Here is a 19,942-nt window from a genome sequence, read left to right as displayed (position 1 = left end):
CAACTGCTCTCCTCCACATTCAATACATTATTTACTCTACTCCACCCTCAATTTATCATTATTTGATGCTCCACCCCCAATTCATCATCATTTACTGTCAACCATCCCCAGTCTCAATAATCATTTAATCTCCCCACTCTCAAAATTCATCATTATTTGCTCTAGGACCATCCCCCAAGTCATCATTTGCAGTCTCCATCCCCCACCACCTCATCATTTGCAGTCCCCCACTCCCCTCACTCCATCATTTGAAGTCCCCCTCCCCCCACTTCATCATTTGCACTCCCCCTCCCCCACTCACTTCATCATTTGAAGTCCCCCATCACTTCATCACTTGCAGTCCCCTTCCCCCTCACTTCATTATTTCCAGTCCCCATCTCCCCCACTTTATCATTTTCAGCCTCTCTCCCCCACCACGTCATCATTTGCAGTCCCCCTCTACCCTCACTTCATCATTAGCGTTCCCCCTTCACCCCACTTCATCATTTGCAGTCCTCATCCTCCCACACACTTTATCTGCAATCCCCCTCACTTCATCATTTGCAGTCCTCCGCCCCTTGCTTCATTTAAAGTCTCCCTCCCCCCTCATTTCACCATTTCCAGTCCCCCATCACCCCCACTTGATCATTTGCAGCCCCCTTCCCTTCACATTATCATCTTCAGTCCTCCTCCCCCCACTCACTTCATCACTTCCCATCCCCGTCCACCCACTTCATCATTTACAGTCCCCCCTCATTTCATCATTTGAGGTCCCCCACCCACCCATACTTCATCATTTGCAATCCCCCTTCATCCCACTTCATCATTTGCAGTCTCCCTCACCCCTCACATCATCATTTGCAGTCCTCCTCCCCCACACACTTTATTTGCAATCCCCCTCACTTCATCATTTGCAGTCCCCTTCCCCCACTTACTTCATAATTTGAAGTCCCCCTCCCTTCATCATTTGCAGTCACCCTCCCCCCTCATTTCATCATGTGCAGTCTTCCTCCCCTCACTTCATTTGAAGTCTCCCACACTTCATCAGTTAAAGTCCACGTCCCCCCACTTCATCATTTGCAGCCCCCACTTCAACATTTGCAGTCCCCCTCTCACCCTCACTTCATCATTTGCAGTCGCCCTCCTTCCACTCATTTCATCATTTGCAGTCCCCCCTCACTTCATCATTTGCAGTCCCCCTCCCCCAACATCATCACTTGCAGTCCACCTACCCCCACTTAATCATTTGTAGTGCCCTTCACCCATTTAATTCATTTTATCAGAAAAACAAAAAACATTTTCCATACTTGCCTCACTGACGATCCCCTGCAACTCTGTGTCTGGTGGCGCTCGTACATGCCGGAGTGTACGCGATGACGTCATCGCGTCCACATCATCACCTGACCAGACGCCCAGAAAAGGCGAAGGGAGCTGGAGCTGTGCAGCCATTCAAGACAGATGGCCGTGAAGCTCTGGGAAAGCTCAGCACTGAGGTGTGCGCTACGGTGCACAGCACTTTATTACACCCTGGGGCCCGGTGAGAAGCACAAGAGGGGGAACCCGGACTGATTCAGGGCACCCCCTCTGTACTTCTGCTCACCTGGCCCCATACGGCAGTAAGGGCAGTAATGCACTGACGGCGGCCCTGGTAAGGAACTCAAAATCATGTCCATAACACATTTGTTAAAATTAAATTCGGAGCTCTGTAAAAGAGAAATTAATCTAACCATGATATAGATATACAGTATTATGAAATAAATCAATATGGAATGTAAGAACTAATAAAAACCTGGTAATAAAAGATACATATTTACCTTAAACCACTTCCACTTGTTTACAGTCTGCTACTAGAATATCATCCAAAAATTTATTTCAGTTCTTCAATATAAAAAGTGAAACTCGTATATTATATAGAGTCATTACAGAGTGATCTACTCCAAGTGTTTATCTCTGTTAATGTTGATTATGGCTTACAGCTAATGGAAACACAAAAGTTATCTCAGTAAAAGAAAATTCTTTATAACACCAGCTTGAAAAATGAATTTAAAATTTGAAATGTTGGCCTACTGAAATGTATGTTCAGTAAATGCACTCAATACTTGGTTGGGGTCTCCTTTTGCATCAATTACTGCATCAATGCGGTGTGGCATGGAGGCAATGAGCCTGTGGCACTGCTGAGGTGTTACGGAAGCCCAGGTTGCTTTGATAGAAGCCATCAGCTCGTCTGCATTTTTTGATCTGGTGTCTCTCAACTTCTTTCTGACAATGCCCCATAGATTCTCTATGGGGTTAAGGTCAGGCGAGTTCGCTTTCCCATCAAGCACAGTGATTCTGTTGTTTTTAAACCAGATATTGGTACTTTTGGCAGTATGGACAGATTCCAAGTCCTGCTGGAGAATGAAATTTCCATCTTCATAAAGCTTGACGGCAGAGGGAAGCATGAAGAGCTCTAAAATTTCCTGGTGGATGGCTGCACTGACTTTGTTCTTGATAACACAGTGGACCTACACCAGCAGATGACATACAGTAGCTCCCCAAACCATCACTGATTGTGGAAACTTCACACTAGACTTCAAGCAGCTTGGATTGTGTGCCTCTCCACTCTTCCTCCAGACTCTGGGACCTTGATTTCCAAATGAAATGCAAAATTTACTTTCATCTGAAACCAATACCTTGGACCACAGAGCAACAGTCCAATTCCTTTTCTCCTTGGCCACGTAAGACGCTTCTGGCATTGTCTATTGGTTATGAGTGGCTTGACAAAAGGAATGCAACACTTCTAGCCCTTGTTCTGGATACATCTGTGTGTGGTGGCTCTTAAAACAATGACTCCAGCAGCAGTACGTGTCTTGTGAATCACTCCCAAATTTTTAAATGGCCTTTTCTTAGCAATCTTTACAAGGCTGTGGTTATCCCGGTTGCTTGTGCACCCTTTCTCTACCACACTTTTTCCTTCCACTCAACTTTCCATTAATATTCTTGGATACAGTGCTCTGTGAACAGCCAACTTCTTTAGCAATGACCTTTTATGGCTTACCCTCCTTGTGGAGTGTGTCAATGACTTCCTTCTGGACATCTGTCAAAGTAGTGGGTCGCCCTCCCAGGGCTGTGGGGTACTTGGTACCGGGCCCTATGAGCTTCACTGGGAGATGTCACGGCAGCTGTTACCCGGCCCGCGGCCCTTGGCGCCCATTGTAAAAGGGGGGTTGTTTCAGTGTGCTTGCGGTAGTGAAAGATTATAAATGATTCGTGACACCACCTGTGGTGTTCAGCAATGTGAATGTAAGCTAACGCTGCAGACAGTTTCTCTGGGACAGATGGTGTGGTGCAGCAATGATGTTATAGCCCTCCACAGGCAGGGCTGTAGTCCCAGGGCAGTGTAGGTGAGGTGTCACGCAGATGGTGTAGTGTAAGGCGCAGAGGATGCAGCAGTGCTGGGCAGGTTCTCGCAGGAATGAGTGGAGGACACCAGGGCATGTAGTTCCAAAGCTTTACACAGTCTGTTGTACAACAGGTGCCTGCCTCCGTGCCGTGTCCTCCGGGCCAGGGACTCGGTCAACCTCCCAGCCATATGGAATACTCCTTTCCAACACTACGCCAATATGTGCCTTGCTGAACGTCTCCATTTATAGCGCCTTTGAGTGAAGTACTCCTAGTACTGAGTTACACTGGAGTTCCTCCTGTCCGATGTTCCTATGAACTCTACTTGTACGGCAGACAGCTGTAGTCTGCTTCGGGGACTCCTTACTACTAAGTCCCAGCTCACTATCCAGTTGCTGTTGTGCCCAAAAGTCTTGTGTGGGAATAAAGTGGTCACTACTTCTATTCCTCCGGTGTCTGCTGCAGGACCATTAGTATCCATACAACCTCGGGGACCGGGCCCCGGCCTTGTGCTTAGAGCTTCTATGAAGGGTGCTCTTCTAACCCACGTCCTCTGTTCTCTCTTACTCCTCACGTTCTGTGCTAATCTTTCCTTCTATGGAGAATCAGGCTTTCAGTCTACGTTGCTCTTCCTCTTCCTCTCCCGTGCCAGCAGTCCCAGATCACTGGGATCCGCTGCAGCATCTCCATCCTTCCATCCCTCTCTCCGGGGATCTTCTCTTCTCTAACCAACTGACCTCTCTTCCTAAACTCTTCCCGCTCCTTGTAATGTAAACTAACTCCACCCACCTCCCAGCACGTTTCGTGTTCCAAGCAGGGAGCCGCCGAAGGTGCTTTGCTACACTACTTTGTGGTGTGGGGTGCAGGTGTTGGAGTGTGGTCAGGAGTCTCCACCTTACCTGGACGGTGGGATACTACACCTCAGGAGGAGGTGCAGTACCTCTGTGGTGACTGAGCCTCAGGGGCGCCACAGTAGCATTCTTCCCCATGATTGTTAAACACATAGGAAGCCTTTGCATGTGTTTTTATTAATTATTCTAATTTACTGAGATAATGACTTTTGGGTTTTCATTGGCTGTAAGCCATAATCATCAACATTAACAGAAATAGATCACTCTGTTTGTAATGACTCTATAATAAATGACTTTCACTTTTGTATTGAAGAACTGAAATAAATTAATGTTCATATGGAGGTTTTTTAAAATGTTTAACCCCTTAACGACCGTCGATGCGCGGCAGCTAAGGGTACTTAAACCACAGCACCTTTAATTAACGGCGCTGTGGAAAAAAGTGTGTAACACCCCCCCAGAGTTGGAACGTCTCCGGGTCTCAGCTGCCAGGGGTCGTTTTTTACTGATCTAGGTGTTGCGATCGCCGTTATTAACGGTATAACGGAGACCGCAAAAGTGTGTTTTTTTTTTTTTTTGTTTTTTTTTTCCCCCTCTCTCCTATGATGTGATCAAAATAGGGTCCCCCGATCTCTCCCCAGGTACCTCTAGTGTCCAGGCATCCCTCCATTAAGTTCCCCGGGCCGCCAGCATCTTTTTCCGGGAGAAAATGGCGGGCGCATGCGCAGTGATCTGCTAGCCGGCACCCGGCAACAATAGGAGATTTTTCCTATTGGTTCATTTTGATCACTGTGATAGGGTCTATCACAGTGATCAAAATATAAAAAATAGTAAATAAAACCTCCCTTTATCACCCCCTTACCTAGGGGAAAAATGGTAAAATAAAAAATATATTCCATTAGGGATAGAGTTGGGCTAAAGTGAGTTGGGCTAAAGTTAGGGTTAGAGCTAAGGTTAGGGACAGGGCTAGGGTTAGGGTTAGGACTAGGGTTGGGATTAAGGGTGTGTTGGGGTTAGGGTTGGGATCAGGGTTAGGGGTGTGTTGTGGAAAGGGTTGTGTTTAGGATTATTGTTAGGGTAGGGATTATGGTTAGGGGTGTGTTACAGTTAGGTTTGTGGTTAGAGTTAGGGTTAGGGGTGTGTTGGGGTTAGGGTTGTGGTTAGGGTTATGGATAGTGTTGGGATTAGGGTTAGGGGTGTGTTGAGGTTAGGTTTGAAGTTAGAATTGGGGGGTTTCCACTGTTTAGGTACATTAGGGGGTCTCCAAATGCGACACGGCACCACCATTGATTTCCAACAATTTTGCATTCAAAAAGTCAAACGGTGCTCGCTCCCTTCTGAGCCCTGCCATGCACTCAACCAGTGGTTTACCCCGATATATGGGGTATCGGCATGCTCAGGACAAATTGCAACACAACAAAAGTGCCTTAGTTCTGGCTGAGACAATATAGAATCAGAAACAAAGCATTCCAGCTTCAATTCATCAGGTTGGGTGGGATGGAGTGAGAGTCGCCAGTTTTTTTTTTTTTTAGCGGCAAAGATATCTTAAACCTGTCAGCAGAAAAAAAATTATATCATTATTAACCTGCATGGTGCTCCCACTTGGTCGATCGCTGCGGTGAGAAAATGAACCTTATGCTCCCAAGCAGTGTTCCGGTTTCAGTCACGGGGACATCGCCGGTTAAGTCAGCGCTCTGAGTTACAGAGCGGTGGCTGTAACTGCGCCCCGACCCTGACTGAAATTGGCTCTGTATTAGGGCCGGCTTTCAGCTAGGAACTGAGACGCGGTTACAGCCTCCACTCTATTTAGGCAAAGCGGTAACCAACATCGGACTGGAGCACCTTGGGCCCACCAGAGAAAATCATTCTTGAGGCCCACTATGTAGCTACATAGAAATAAATACAAGGCCACAAATTGTGTGGTAAAACACGCTAATATCAGGGTATAATATAAGGTAGTACACGTCTTAATTATGAAGCAGGGGTTGGGGTAGAATCATAGAGGGGTAGCCCCCTCATAGAATATAATGCAGCCCCCTCTCATAGAATATAATGCAGCACCCCACAAAAAAATATAGTGCAGCCCCCTCCTAAGGGTATAACACAGTCCCCACCATAGAATATAATTTAGCTCCCTCATAGGGTAGACTGCAGCCCCCATCATATAGTATAATGCAGCCCCCCCATAGAGTATACTGTAGCCTCCTCATAAGGCATAATGCTGCCCCCTCATATAGTATGATGTAGCTCCCCAGAATATAACGTAGTCCCCTGAGAGAATAATGCAGCCCCCCATAGAGTATACTGAAACCCCCTCATATAGTATTATGTAGTCCCCCGAGAATAATTCACTCCCCCCACAGAATATAATGTAGGCCCTTCATACTATAAAGTATAATGCAGCCTCTCTCCACCTCCATCATTGTCCATTTCATCACCTCAATCATTGCTTCCTCCATCATTGCATCCCCCTCCATCATTGCCCATCACCTCCATCATTGCCTCCCCCAAAAGCAACAATATACTTAACTCTGCAGGTCAGTCAGGTCCTCTGCTAGAATCCATCAGAAGGGGTTATCTGGTTTACATACAACAGGACCGGTGCTAATGCGACCAGCCCACTGTAAACCACTGACAGAAAGAATTAATTCAGCTCTGCACAGCCTCCCTGGCTGACCGGAGATGAACTAATGAGTGTGGGAAAGTTTCTGGTCCCGTTGTAAACCAGTTAACCTCTTCTGATGGATTGCAGGTGGGGACCTGACTGACCAGCAGAGAGGTATGTATATTGTTGCTTTTTTTGTTTTATTTTTGTTACAGGACCATGGTATTTTTATGGATTAGCAGAGGAATAAATTTGGTCAAAAACTTGGTGTGTTTTATTTCATTAAAATAATTTTAATGTCTGTTTGTTTTTTTTTGTTTAACCCTTTACTAGTCTAGGGTTAATAATGGATAGATGTCTTATTGACAGCTCTCCATTCTTAATCCGGCTTAATATCACCTTCCAAGGTGACATTAGCCCATTATTATTAACCCATTAGCCACCGCTACAGTGCAATGGGAATAGAGAGGCTAAGTGCCAGAAAAGGCGCATCTTATAGATTCGCATGACACTTGTCCGAATTTTTGATCCTGAAATCGGACCTTTTTTTTTTAACGCAAATCGGTATCAGCCCTTATGGTTGTGGCCAAAAAGTTCAATTTTGGTCTCATCACTCCAAATTACCTTGTTCCAGAAATTTTGAGGATTGTCTTTGTGCTGTTTTTCGTATTGTAGGCGAGATACTTTGTGGCATTTGCACAGTAATGGCTTTCTTCTAGCGACTCGACCATGCAGCCCATTTTCTTCAAGTGCCTCCTTAGTGTACATCTTGAAACAGCCACAACACTAGTTTTCAGAGAGTCTAGTATTTCAGTTGATGTTATTTGTGGGTTTTTCTTTGCATCGAATATAGCCTGGAGGGGTCCCCAAATATTAAAACATAACCTTTAATCAATTACTAAAAAAGACAAATATCACAAAGAAACCAAATAAAGTGCTCGTGCAAACCAGTGCTCATTAAAAAATGGTTTGGTCTCACCACTGTTGACTGACAAAAGATCCCGGCCTCCTTCTGGAAGTACCTTGCCGGGAGATGGATCCAAACAAGGGAAAAGGGAATATATATAGGGAGAGAGATGTAAGCGGTATGTATTAATTTCCTAGACTCCCTGTCGTGCCCCAGTATTGCTCCTGTCCTAACAAGGACAGGCCCCAAGTGGACCCTATAGTGATACCTCCAATGATATGGGGCTGAATACTCTCTATGCGTTTCTTCCCCAATGGTGGGGATTTATCAGGGGAGTTTATATAAAGATTTGGGAAGTAAGAAAAAGCTAATCCTGTCTGTAAGTCAAAGCAGGCCCTGCTGTGGCAAGGTGCTAGGTCAGAGAAAATGACTGCCCATGTCACTGTCAGTGAGTCCCATACAACAATAGCAAGATTCCCTTATAAAGGTTTCACTATAGATAAGCCCCGCCCCCAGCATCTGACAAATACAGTGATATTATACAGAGCAGCTCTGTATATACCATATAGTGTAGAAGTACTATAATGTTCACCAATTACATTATACACAGGAGCTCTGTATATAGTATACAAGTAATATAATGTTCACCAATTACATTATACATAGGAGCTCTGTATATAGTGTCAGTGTACATGTAATACAGTGCTCACCAATGACATTATACACAGGAGTTCTGTGTAAAATGCAGCCTCATAGTAGTATAATGCACCACATAGCAGTAAATTGCACTTCCATAGCAATGTAATGCACCCAATAGCAGTGTAATGCACCCCATAGTAGTATTATGCACCCCATAGCAGTATAATGCATCCCTATCGTAGTATAATGCAATCCCATAGCAGTATAATACACCCCTATAGTAATATAATGCACCCCATAGCAGTAGAATAGTGCCCCCATGGTAGTATAATGCACCTCATAGTAGTATAATGCACCACCATAGTAGTGTAATGCACCCCATAGTAGTATAATGCACCCTCATAGCAATATAATGCACCCCCAATAGCAGTATAATACAGTCCCATGGTAGTATAGCGCACCCCATAGCAGTATAATGTAGCCAAATGGTGGTATTGTGAGGGGAGCCAAGGCCGAAGTCGTGGCTGACATAAATTGCTCAATCACGCCCTGGTCTCTGGCCACATGCATACAATGTCCCCTTTGCAGCGTACCTTCTTTAGCGCCTTCTGAACAATCAGGGTCATCTCGGATCTGCTGTGGGTACATTCCTGTTTCATGCAAAGAGACAGTCCAGTTTCAACTTGTAGCAAACAATTTTACTTGAATCCATTCGCAGTACGTCCAGTACAGTTACAGCAACATCATAGGGAACATCACAGTACACATCCTTGTCTATTCCTGTGCTTTCCCCCACTTCTTCTAGAATGCTCCCGGGTCGTACTGGCTTGTCTGGTACCACAGCTTTCCTTCTGTCCAGCTTAACTACCTTCAGGAGTTCCCCTGTCCATTTCGCCCCAGACATAAGGGCATCTGCCCACGTAGTCAGCTGCCACATCCTGGTGCTACCCTGCATTTCTCTGCTGCTATATTCTTTGGTTCCCAAGCCCTGGACGTCTGGGCTCCTGACTTAAACGTTGCGTGGCCCATTGTGTAGCCCAGGGTCTGGGCTCCCTGGCCCTAACGACTAAAATGCCGGGAACTTGCTGGGTTACTCAAAGTTGGCCCCTCCTAGATTAACTATTACTTATCTACTTATCTTACGCTAAAGTCCCATTATGCCCCCTCTAGTGGACTAATTACATTACTGCACCAGGATACAGTTATATACATTGCACATCGATCATTAGCTTAGAAAGAGGGGTGGGGTACAAGTCAGTCCTGGTACACCGATTACAGTATAATCTCCCCCATAGCGCTATAATGTACCCCAATAGCAGTATAATGCACTCCATAGTATAATGCACCCCCATAACAGTATGATGCAGTCCTATACTGCGGCTTTACAAAAAAAAAGTTTCTCCTTACCTGGCCGACGTGCAGCGCTGTCCTCACTTAATTCATCTGAGGCGCGGACCCTCGTCACTGTCATACACCGGTGAAATGCACACTGACGCCAGCTGCCGACCTGGATTGGCTGGCAGCCGTTAACTGTTGCCATGCAGGAGGAATCTCCTACATGGCAATAGATTTTAACTGCACATGCGTCTGAGGATGCACGATCAGTGACTAAGCTGGCAGAATCCTGCCGCTGGGCAGGCTCGGACTGGCCCACCGGATAACCAGAGGATTCTCCGGTGGGCCCAGGCACTGACACCTGCTGGCATACTGGCCAGCAGTTGCCTAGGGCCCCCACTTCGCCAGCGCAGTACATCCCAGCGTCCTGTTTCTTGCCCGGTGCTTCCTCTCTGACACAGCCTAGCTGGATGGCGTCCTCATACAGCTCGCTGTCTCAGACAGAAAGCTGCTGGTGAGGAAGAGGCTGCCAGGACGTTCTGCTGCTGCGGGGAGGTGAGCTGTGCTGTGTGTATGTGGTGCGGTGCTGTGTTTGTGTGTGAGAGAGAAGGGTGGTGGGGAGGAGGCAATGATGGAGGTGATGGGCAATGATGGCAGGGGAGGCGATGATGGAGGTAATGGGCAATGATGGTGGGGGAGGCAATGATGGAGGTAATGGGCAATGATGGTGGGGAGGCAATGATGGAGGTAATGGGCAATGATGGTGGGGGGAGGCAGTGATGGTGGTGGGGGAGGCAGTAATGGAGGTGATGGGCAATGGTGGGGGGAGACAATGAAGGAGGTGATGAAATGGACAATGATGGTGGTCTGGAGGAGGCAATGATTGAGGTGGTGGAATAGGCAGTGATGAGGTGGTGGGGGGAGAAGGCACTGATGGAGGTGGTGATGAGGACAATGATGGGCGTGGAGAGGGACTGCATTATACTTTATGAGGGGGCTACATTATATTCTGTGGTGGGGCTGCATTATTCTCTCAGGGGACTACATTATATTATGGGGGGGCTACATTATGCCCTATGAAGGGGCTACAGTATACTATATGGGGGGGCTGCATTATATTCTGTGGTGGGGCTGCAGTATACCCTATGTAGTATCCTCATTATATTCTATGGTGGGGTCTGCGTTATACCTTAGGAGGGGGTTGCATTATATTTTTTTGTGGGGTGCTGCATTATATTCTATGAGAGGGGGCTACATTATATTCTATGAGGGGGCTACCCCTCTATGATTCTACCCCAACCCCTGCTACATAATTAAGACGTGTACTACCTTATCTTATACCCTGATATTGGCGTGTTTTACCACACAATTGGTGGTATTGTATTTATTTCTATGTAGCTACATGGTGGGCCACAAAAATGATTTTCTGAGTCCAAGGTGCTCCAGTCCGACGCTGCCGCTGGGTCCCGGTGAGCAGAAGAGAGGGGGCACACTCCAGGCTGCCTCTTCTCACCGGGCCCCATACGTCAGTAAGGGCAGTAATTAGAGATGAGCGAATATTTCAAATGTTCGATTTTGGATTACTATCGCCGAATTTGCAATATTCGCCGATCAATTTGACGAATATTCGCAGAAGCTAACCAAACACCATTCAACTCAATGGGAGGCAAAAACAAACGCATGCACAACACCTTATAATAGACCCAAATGCTGCCAAAACACATCAAATGAGGGACAGACACCAGGAAAGTGGCCTCAATTCACCCACAGTACAAATTTTAGCATGGCACTGCAGCAATCAGCCAGGCATGAGGTATCGGGGTCTGGGACAGCATTTACAGCTTTCAATTGAACATCACATTAAGACGAGGTGGGTGAAAGATCAGTGTAGGCCTCCTTTGCTGGGAGCCCTGATACCACATGCAGCACCTCAACCTGCTTTCATGTTGAGCCACACTCGGTTGGCACAAATATCAGTTTTGCAGACTACCATTGTCAGAAAAATTTAATTATAGCAACATGGATAGTTGAGTCCAAGGAAGTGGAGACTTGACTGTCTCTAAGGCCTACTGCTATAGGCAACACTCATGAAGGAGACCCAACCAGTAGTCTTTACGTTTACAAAAATTAGTGGCAGACACCAACAAAGTGGCATCAATTGCAATAGAGTAGAACTAGTATAGCGGGGACAGACACCTCTTCCACTACAGCCAACCCAGCAGATGGAGACTGTAACAGGCAAGGTGGTAGAATCACTGTTCCGTATCCCTCTGAAAGCCTGGAGGGGGTGTAACTATGTGGCCTACCAAATCTCTACTTGGACAAGTGGCATCAGGCAAAAACTGTTATCCAAGGAGGGACAATGAGGTGGCACCAGATGCTACTCCATGCCTGACCTACGGAAGGTGGTAGCAGACTCACTACAGTGGGTAAGCTTCTACGGCCCGAAGGAGGGATGAAAAATGCAGGCAGACACTGTATTGACTCTAGAACCACGAGGGCAGATGGGAGCGGCTGAGCAACAGAACAGCACTAGCAGGTGCAGGCTGGTCCAGATGTTAGATGGGCACTGACAGGTGCGATCTGGACCAGCTGATGGTCAGAAGAGCACAGACAGGTACGAGCAGAAGGGTACAGTGTAGACAAGCTGACACGCAGACCTGGAGAACCTGACAACTAGCAAACATGCAAGGCAAACTAACAACGTATCTCAGGCATCTCCATATTAGAGGAGGAGGTGTCATCCAGCTATAGGTTGGGAATAGATTAGGTTGATGTGGGCGGGTCCCTTTAAGATGGAGGGAGTGTGCTTGTGTGCCTTCTGAGCATAGTTCTCGGTCCTACAACTGAACCTTGGTGGACAACGACACATAGGGGGCGAGATGATGAGGAGGTGGTGTGTGATTGGGTGACACTAAATGTCCTGTCTGTTAGGTACGAGGAGATCCAACAAAGGGCCAAGTCTGTAAGGTCAACAGATCAGAAAGTCTGTAATAAGAAGGAATGGTCCACTGTGTCAAATACAGATGCCAGGTCCAGGAGAAAGTGGAGGACAAAGTTGTGTCGCTTTGGCGGCTAGTAGGTCGTTGGTGACTTTAGTCAGCGCAATTTCATTGGAATGGTGCGGTCTGAAGCCAGATTGTAAGCAGTCAAAGAGGGAGCAAGAGGAGAGGAGGGAGGACAGTTCAAAATGGACGTGTTCCAATAGTTTGGAGGCATAGCGTAGAAAAGATATGGGGCGATAGGTAGACACAGAGGATGGATCAAGGGTGTGCTTTTTGAGGATGGGTGTGATAGAGGTATGTTTCAATCAGGATGGAAGACACCAGTTGTTAGTGACAGGTTGAAGAGGTGGATTAGGCTTGTGATGAAGACTGTGGTAAAGTTTGGAATGAGGTAGGATGTTATTGTGTCAAGTTCACAGGTGGAGAGACAAAGTATTCTGCTGAGATGAGAGAATAGGGAGGGGGAGCTGGTGGATGCAGGAAAGAATTGAAAGTACTGAATAGCTGTTTAGGGTTGTGAGACAGGTATGATATGAGAGATGAGAAGTCGGTTTGTTTTGCTGCAGTGAGCAATTGCACAGCATTTTTACAACTTCTGTTACTGGATGGGCACTTCCGCTCCCTTTCTTTGGCAGCCATACAATGGTACGCTTTGTAGATGAGGGCCAGAAAGAACATGTGCTCCAGTAGATGGCAAGCACTGCTTCAAGTGGCCTCTGCTCCTCTTCCTTCACCTTAACATCACACACAGTATAGTCCTCAGTGGTGGCACCCCAATTACCCTTTTTTACCCCACATCACAACTCTCCAGCTCCCAATTGACTGTTGGGAACCACAGATGGTTGAGTCTGCAGATCTCTTTACATATTGTATGCCATGGGTATAGGAAGTGTACTCTAAAGATTCAGAGTCCAGAGGAGGAAATCATCTGCACCGATGGCCAAATATTTTCTCACTTTGATCCATGGCCGGACGAAGTTTGGTCCGAGCATAAACCAAACCCTCGTCAATAGACATTAACCCCGATGGGTGAAGATGATCCATTTGTGATGAGACTCAGATACTTGAGGCACCCATGGACTGTACTGCGCTGTCAAGACAGGAAAAGGCGGAGGCTGACTCTCAGGGCAAGGAGTGGGAGAACAGAGGATGACGATGAGGTGGATCACACTTTTGTGTAAACCCAGAGGCATGCAGCTGAGTGGCCCAGAGGAGGAGGAGGAAGACGAGGAGGTTATGTAGACGCCGAGTTATCGAGTTATGCAACCACGACCACCAATGCATCCTGAGCCCCAACTCTGCCAGTCGACAGCAGCATTTGCGGTTCTGCAGTTGCCTATCTTGTGTTTTTTTTCAGACTGTCAAAAATCTAAAAAAATCACTTTAGCTGTCAACTTTTTAAAAAAAAGACCTAGTAGAGTTAAAGAGAAATAATTTTAGTACTACATACATGAACTGGCACATGCGCGATCAACATGTGTTAATCTGGGAATGTCGCTGTGCTAAAATGCAGACTAGCGGGCATCGCCAACCACCATCCACCCCATCAACTGCATCGTTTGATTCTTTCTCCTCCCTCATAGTGGCAAGTATTGTCACACAGGTCTCTGGCCAAAAAACCTACACTTGTTTACCCTCTACAGTTGGGGTGACTGAGAGCCTGTCAGCTGATAAGGAATTGGACATGCCTGCTGTTTTTGACTGATCTTACATAACAAGCACACCTCCTCTTTCTCAATCTATTGTAATATCTCCACCTGCACCTCTCTCATAGTCCTGCAGCTTGTGTTCACCCTACTCCACCCTGTGTCAGCAAAGCAGCAAACCCTCGTTTGTGTAGCTGTACTCACTTTAGGTATCTGTACTCACTCGGCTGTGGTTGAGGTAGGCACAGGAAGAGGTTTTGTGGAAATGTCCAAGCAAGTTTATTAAAATTGTATAAACCGCTCTGGATACTCAAAACAAATCAACAGCCTTTTCCGACACAAGGTGAAAAGCAAACAGTCCATATAGTAATGCAGGTGTGCCAGCTCTAGTCAGTGTCTTTAGCACACACACGGGAGGTCTCCACACCTCCAGCCACAGACCCTGAATGAGGCATTTGGCCTCCATTTTATTAGCCAAACCACGCCCCTGGAGTTGGGATACGTGAGTGGTCATTCCCACCCATCTCTTATGACCGGCCCTGGAATGACCAAACAACTCACTCAGCATAATACATGCTGGAGCAAACTTCCGAGCTCACATCACCACAGCTAATAGCCGCAATGACACATATCTCCTCTCCAGGACTCGTCCGGGGGCCATCTTACATCACGTAAAAGATTCTTTCCTCCTAGACATGGCAGAGCTAACAGCTTGAACTTCACCATCTTCAATCTACTAATAATAATAAACTTTATTTATATATCGCAAAGACATTCCACATGGCTTTACAAGTCAGCAGTTAATACAAAACAGTCAAAAGTTATCAAGATAATCAAACAATTAAATAAAAAATAATGACGGCCCTGCTCTTCAGCGCCTACAATTTACAATGAGGTAGAGGTGACACCAATTACAGGTGCTTATTTACAATGATGGTACCACCATCTTGAGGAAATGGGGGGGGGGGGGGGGGTAGATAAAGGCCGCATGAGCCTTTTGGGTACGGTTGAGTTTGATGTCAAATTATGTTCAGTCAGAAAAATAGAAAATAAGCTATATATATATATAAAAAGGACTTTGATTAGGGAACATGATAGGCCGCCTTTAACAGATGTGTTTATAGGGAGCACCTAAAAATGTCTAAGTTGTGGGTATACTCCTAATCTTATGGGGGACAAAGGGTAAGAGGTGAGTCATCTAGTTAGGAGACTGAACTGAGCCAGACAAAGTCCAGATCAGGGGTGTTACCATCTTTGTGTGTCTCAGAGTTTGAAAGTTGTGAGAGGCCATGAGAATTCGCTAGAGATAGAAGCTGGGGAGGTGGAGCTATTGAAGTCACCCAGGATAAGGATTGTCAATTCTGAGGACATGAAGTGTAGCAGCAATGCATAAAAGTACTCAAGGGAGTGGGTGGGTGACCTGGGGGCCGGTATATGACTGCGACTCTGAGGGAGAGGGGATGGAACACCCTGATAGTGTGAACCTCAAAAGAATGGTGTCCTATTGGGTTAAAAACGGGATTGTTGTTGGCATCTAGGAGTGTAGGGTTATCGTGGAGTTAGCAGTGATCGTATGGTGATACGTATATGTTCTAATCTAATATGCTTGTGATCTAATCTAATACGTTGATACGTATGTGTTCTAATCTGGACATTACGTATGTGTTACGGTGATGCGTAGGTGTTCTCATCTGGACGTTGATAAGCCATACGCTCACTAAAGGTACTGTCACACTTAGCGATGCATTAGCGATCCCGACCAGCAATATGACGCGGTCAGGATCGCTGGTGCATCGCTAAGTGGTCGCTAGTGAGCTGCCACACAGGCAGATCTCACCAGCGACATCACAGTGGTCGGGGGTCGCTACTAACCTGTCAGACGAGGCGATCCTGACATCCGCCTGCCCGCGTCCATGCGTCGCTCGTCTCTCCACAGGAAGCCCAGCAGGAAGCTGACGACGAGAAACAGTCCAGGACGTTCTCGCACGATCAGCGATAACCAGTGGGGCAGCGGTCGGAGGTAAGTATCAGACATAGTGATATCCCTAGCTATAACGTCACAAAAACCAGTGACGTTATAGCGATATTGCTAGCGATATTGCTTAGTGTGATGGGGCCTTAATAACTAATTGTTGTGAACAACCTGCAGCCTCCTCGGATGATTCGTAGCCCAATCGTGTCATTGTTTGGACTATAGGGGCCACCAGAGAACTATTCGCTACAAAGATCACAGCGCTTGTTTCTATATGACTCATGGCCTGTGATCTCTGTGATTATTGCATGGCCACTCAAATCTGTTGGCCACAGAAATGCAGCATTTCTGCCTTATGGATACAGACGTTTTCCAAAAGCTGATGGCCATCGCAGTCCCCCAGTACCTGTTGCCCAGTCACCATTACTTCTCTAAGAAATATGTGCCTGCGCTACAGCAATAAGTCACAGACCACATCACCCTTTCCCTGAAAAATTCTATGTCTGCCAGGGTGCATTTCAACAATGACACCTGGACGAGCAAACATGGACGCAGGAGTTACATCTAGATGACTGGGCACTGGGTGACTCTGATGGCTGTAGGAGTAGTCGGGGAAGCGGCTGCTCCACAAGTCTTGGAATCCCCAAGGCTTGCAGGGAGCTTGGGGATGGAGAAAAAAAACGACTACACACCATACTATGGATAACTAAACTAATAGACAACAGTAGTTGGAGAACTAAACAACTTGATGGTACAGCAATTCCTCCACCACTGTCCCAACCTGGATACGCTGCTGCAAAAAACACTGTCGTGCTGGTTTCCACCTTTCCACTTCAGTTGGTATAGAGATCTTTCGGACTACCGGTTAACCGATTGATATGCGATATGAACGCACCGTGGAATTAAACTCTGCACATGTTGCAGCGACTCTGGCAGCAGCGCCGAGACTTGGTGCAGGATGACATTTTCATAGCCTGGCACACCGCAGTACGGACGTGGTGCAATTCACACTTGTGTACTGGATACAGATGAAGGGCCTCTGCACCCTTCTGTACATTGTCTTAATGGCTACTAAGATGGTTATCGGTGAGGGTGCCATCATCAGCATCTCTATTACTGTCATCTACATGCTGGCGCACACTTTAAGTAGTGGGTGAGCAGGTGGAGGTGGTGGTCCTGGGGAATAAGAGGAAGCAGAGGAGGATACCTTTAGGGTTAACAATATCTGTAAGTTCAGGTCTGTCATTTCACAGACGTTTGCCATGGGAGGAACAAATGGAGAAGGACCATGAAAAGGACGAGAAGGAAGAGGTGATGGATGCGCAACAGTAAGGAGATGAAGACGATAATGATTCCCCCTATGTTGTCCATGGTAGTCAGGGGGGGATGGAGGAAGAAAGCTTGAGTGTTATACCACCACCAACACACCGTGGAGTTAGACCTTGGGAAGAAACCGACCTATAAGCGCCTTCTTGCAGCACTATCTGAAACATGATTGTTACCCGTATAGTTATGATTCCAAACAGTGCTGACTACTGGGTTGCCAGTGTGTTCTATCTGTAATACAAAAGTAAATTTTGCCAGTTGCTTCCCCTCTGGAAAAGGACGCACCCATGCTGCAGTTTCAAAACCTGCTGGAAGACAATCTTGACAGTGGTTTTCCCCAACACAGCAGTGAACCACACAGTTTGCATCGCAGTGATAGCCTTCCAACCACAGAAACGTTTAGTTGTCAACGCAAAAACAGCAGTCTTGCAGCGCTGTAGTCCTGTGTTACAACCACACCAATGACAGCAAGAGATTGTGTTCTACCCATGTTTACGAGGGTTTACTTTCAGTAATAATTTTTCTACCCACACTGCAAAGACATACAGAAAGTAAATTTAGATTTTGAGTCCCAATGATGACAGTGCCAGTAGTGTCTGTAAATGTCTGTAAAACGAATTGTTGAATTATTGGGGCTATATAAGTGATAAAACCCCCAATAAAATTGAAAGTGATGCCCAGCCACAGTCAGGAGGCATACATATCAGTTTTGCAGATTACTATTGTCAGAAAAATTTAAGGATAGGAACACGGGTAGTTCACTCAAAACGGTGGAAGACTGCGGTATCGGAGGCCTACTGCTACAGGCAACACACATGAAGGAGACCCAACGCGGAATGTACACATTTACAAAAAATTATTTGCCAACACCAACAAAGTTACATCAATTTCACCACATTAGAACTACACCCAACCAAGAGTGTTCACATTTCCAAAAATTAGTGTCAGACACTAACAAAGTGGCATCAATTTTTTCCACAGTAGAAATAGTATAATAGGGACTGACAGGTCTTCCACTACACCCAACCCAGCAGATGGACACCCAAGCAGGACTGTTCATATTTCCACAAATTAGTGTTAACATCTCTATCAGCAGCAAAAACAGCAGGCACATAAGCCCCACTAAAGATATCAGACTGCAATTACGCAAGAACAATGCAGCACACTAGAAACTACAATATCCAGTAACAGAAGTTGTCTTTAGATAAGACATCATGTTAGTGGTTCACTAGTGCTTTTAGAAATATTAACACCTACCCCACATACACCTCAAACACCAAGCCCAATCCTCTTTTCTCCACAACCTTGCTCTTTTCGAGTCATGTTGCTCAGATAGTGTGCTAGGAGCTCACAATTAGCAACTAAAAATAGATTTCTTTTTACTCCGCACAACCTCTGCACACAGCTGATTTTCAGCGGCACAAAATTAGAGGGTGAAATATTGCATGATTAATCACAGCAGAAAGAATTGTTTCACTGTTGATGAGGCCTGTATGACAAAGAAGATCAGCTCCAAAAAATTTCAAAGTGAGATGTCCCCTACTGCATGACATTTGTAACAGATTTTTTTTTGTTTTTGGTGTGTTTGAGGCCTGAATAGCATTAACCCCTTTATCACCAAGGGTGGTTTGCACGTTCATGACCAGGTCAATTTTTACAATTCTGACCACTGTCCCTTTATGAGGTAATAACTCTGAAACGCTTCCATGGATCCAACTGATTCTGACATTGTTTTCTCGTAACATATTGTACTTCATGTTAGTGGTAAAATTTACTTAACAGTAATAAACTCTGCACATGGAGATAACAGGGAAAAGGGAATGCAGGGTAAATAGTATAATATATACTGGCGGAGGCCAGTGCAATGTCTTCAGGTGTCCTCGCCCAACACACGGTCTCACTTCTGGCGGCAGCGGGGAGTCACCTGTTTTGCCCGCTCAGCCCCTAGTCTATCTAACTGCAGAGCTGAAGAGTGATGCTCTCCGCAATATTTCGTATGTGCCTCTGAGCAGCCGCCGTCACCTGGATATCCGCACTGCAATGAAATACTCGGCATGCATTTCCCTGCATGCCTGTTGGTACTTGTGAGTCTTTACTGCGCCCGTCCTGTATCTGTCCTCTGTGGCAGGGAGACTTTCCCAACAAACTCCGGCTCAGCATGCTCTGGCCTGCACGCTTGGCAACACTCCTCTGCTCCTTACTGCACCTGACCCTTATCGCTGCCATGCAGCCTATCTCTGCTCACGCCACAGCACAGGTCCTCTCTCAGCTCTCCGTTGGGAAGCCCCTCTTCCCGCGC

The 19,942-nt window shown here is 46.3% G+C and overlaps 2 protein-coding genes across 3 annotated transcripts in view; one reads left to right on the top strand and one right to left on the bottom strand.

Annotated features, from left to right (window-relative positions):
- NQO2 (N-ribosyldihydronicotinamide:quinone dehydrogenase 2) overlaps positions 1-19,942 on the top strand; it is a 154,858-nt gene that overhangs the window by 4,407 nt on the left and 130,509 nt on the right. The gene's annotated exons all lie outside the window — the stretch shown is intronic.
- Positions 18,126-19,942, bottom strand: part of LOC141052808 (uncharacterized) — a 30,460-nt gene continuing 28,643 nt past the window's right edge. The window contains exon 5 of the mRNA XM_073550114.1: positions 18,126-18,175. Within this exon, the coding sequence (XP_073406215.1) occupies positions 18,126-18,175 (50 nt within the window). The remainder of the gene's footprint in view (positions 18,176-19,942) is intronic.

The sequence above is a fragment of the Dendrobates tinctorius genome, unplaced genomic scaffold, assembly GCF_039654945.1.
Source record: "Dendrobates tinctorius isolate UK_male_01 unplaced genomic scaffold, ASM3965494v1 ptg000163l, whole genome shotgun sequence".
NCBI classification, from domain to species: domain Eukaryota; kingdom Metazoa; phylum Chordata; class Amphibia; order Anura; family Dendrobatidae; genus Dendrobates; species Dendrobates tinctorius.
The sequence above is the reverse complement of the archived record's forward strand: the minus strand, read 5'-3'. Positions and strand labels throughout refer to the sequence as shown.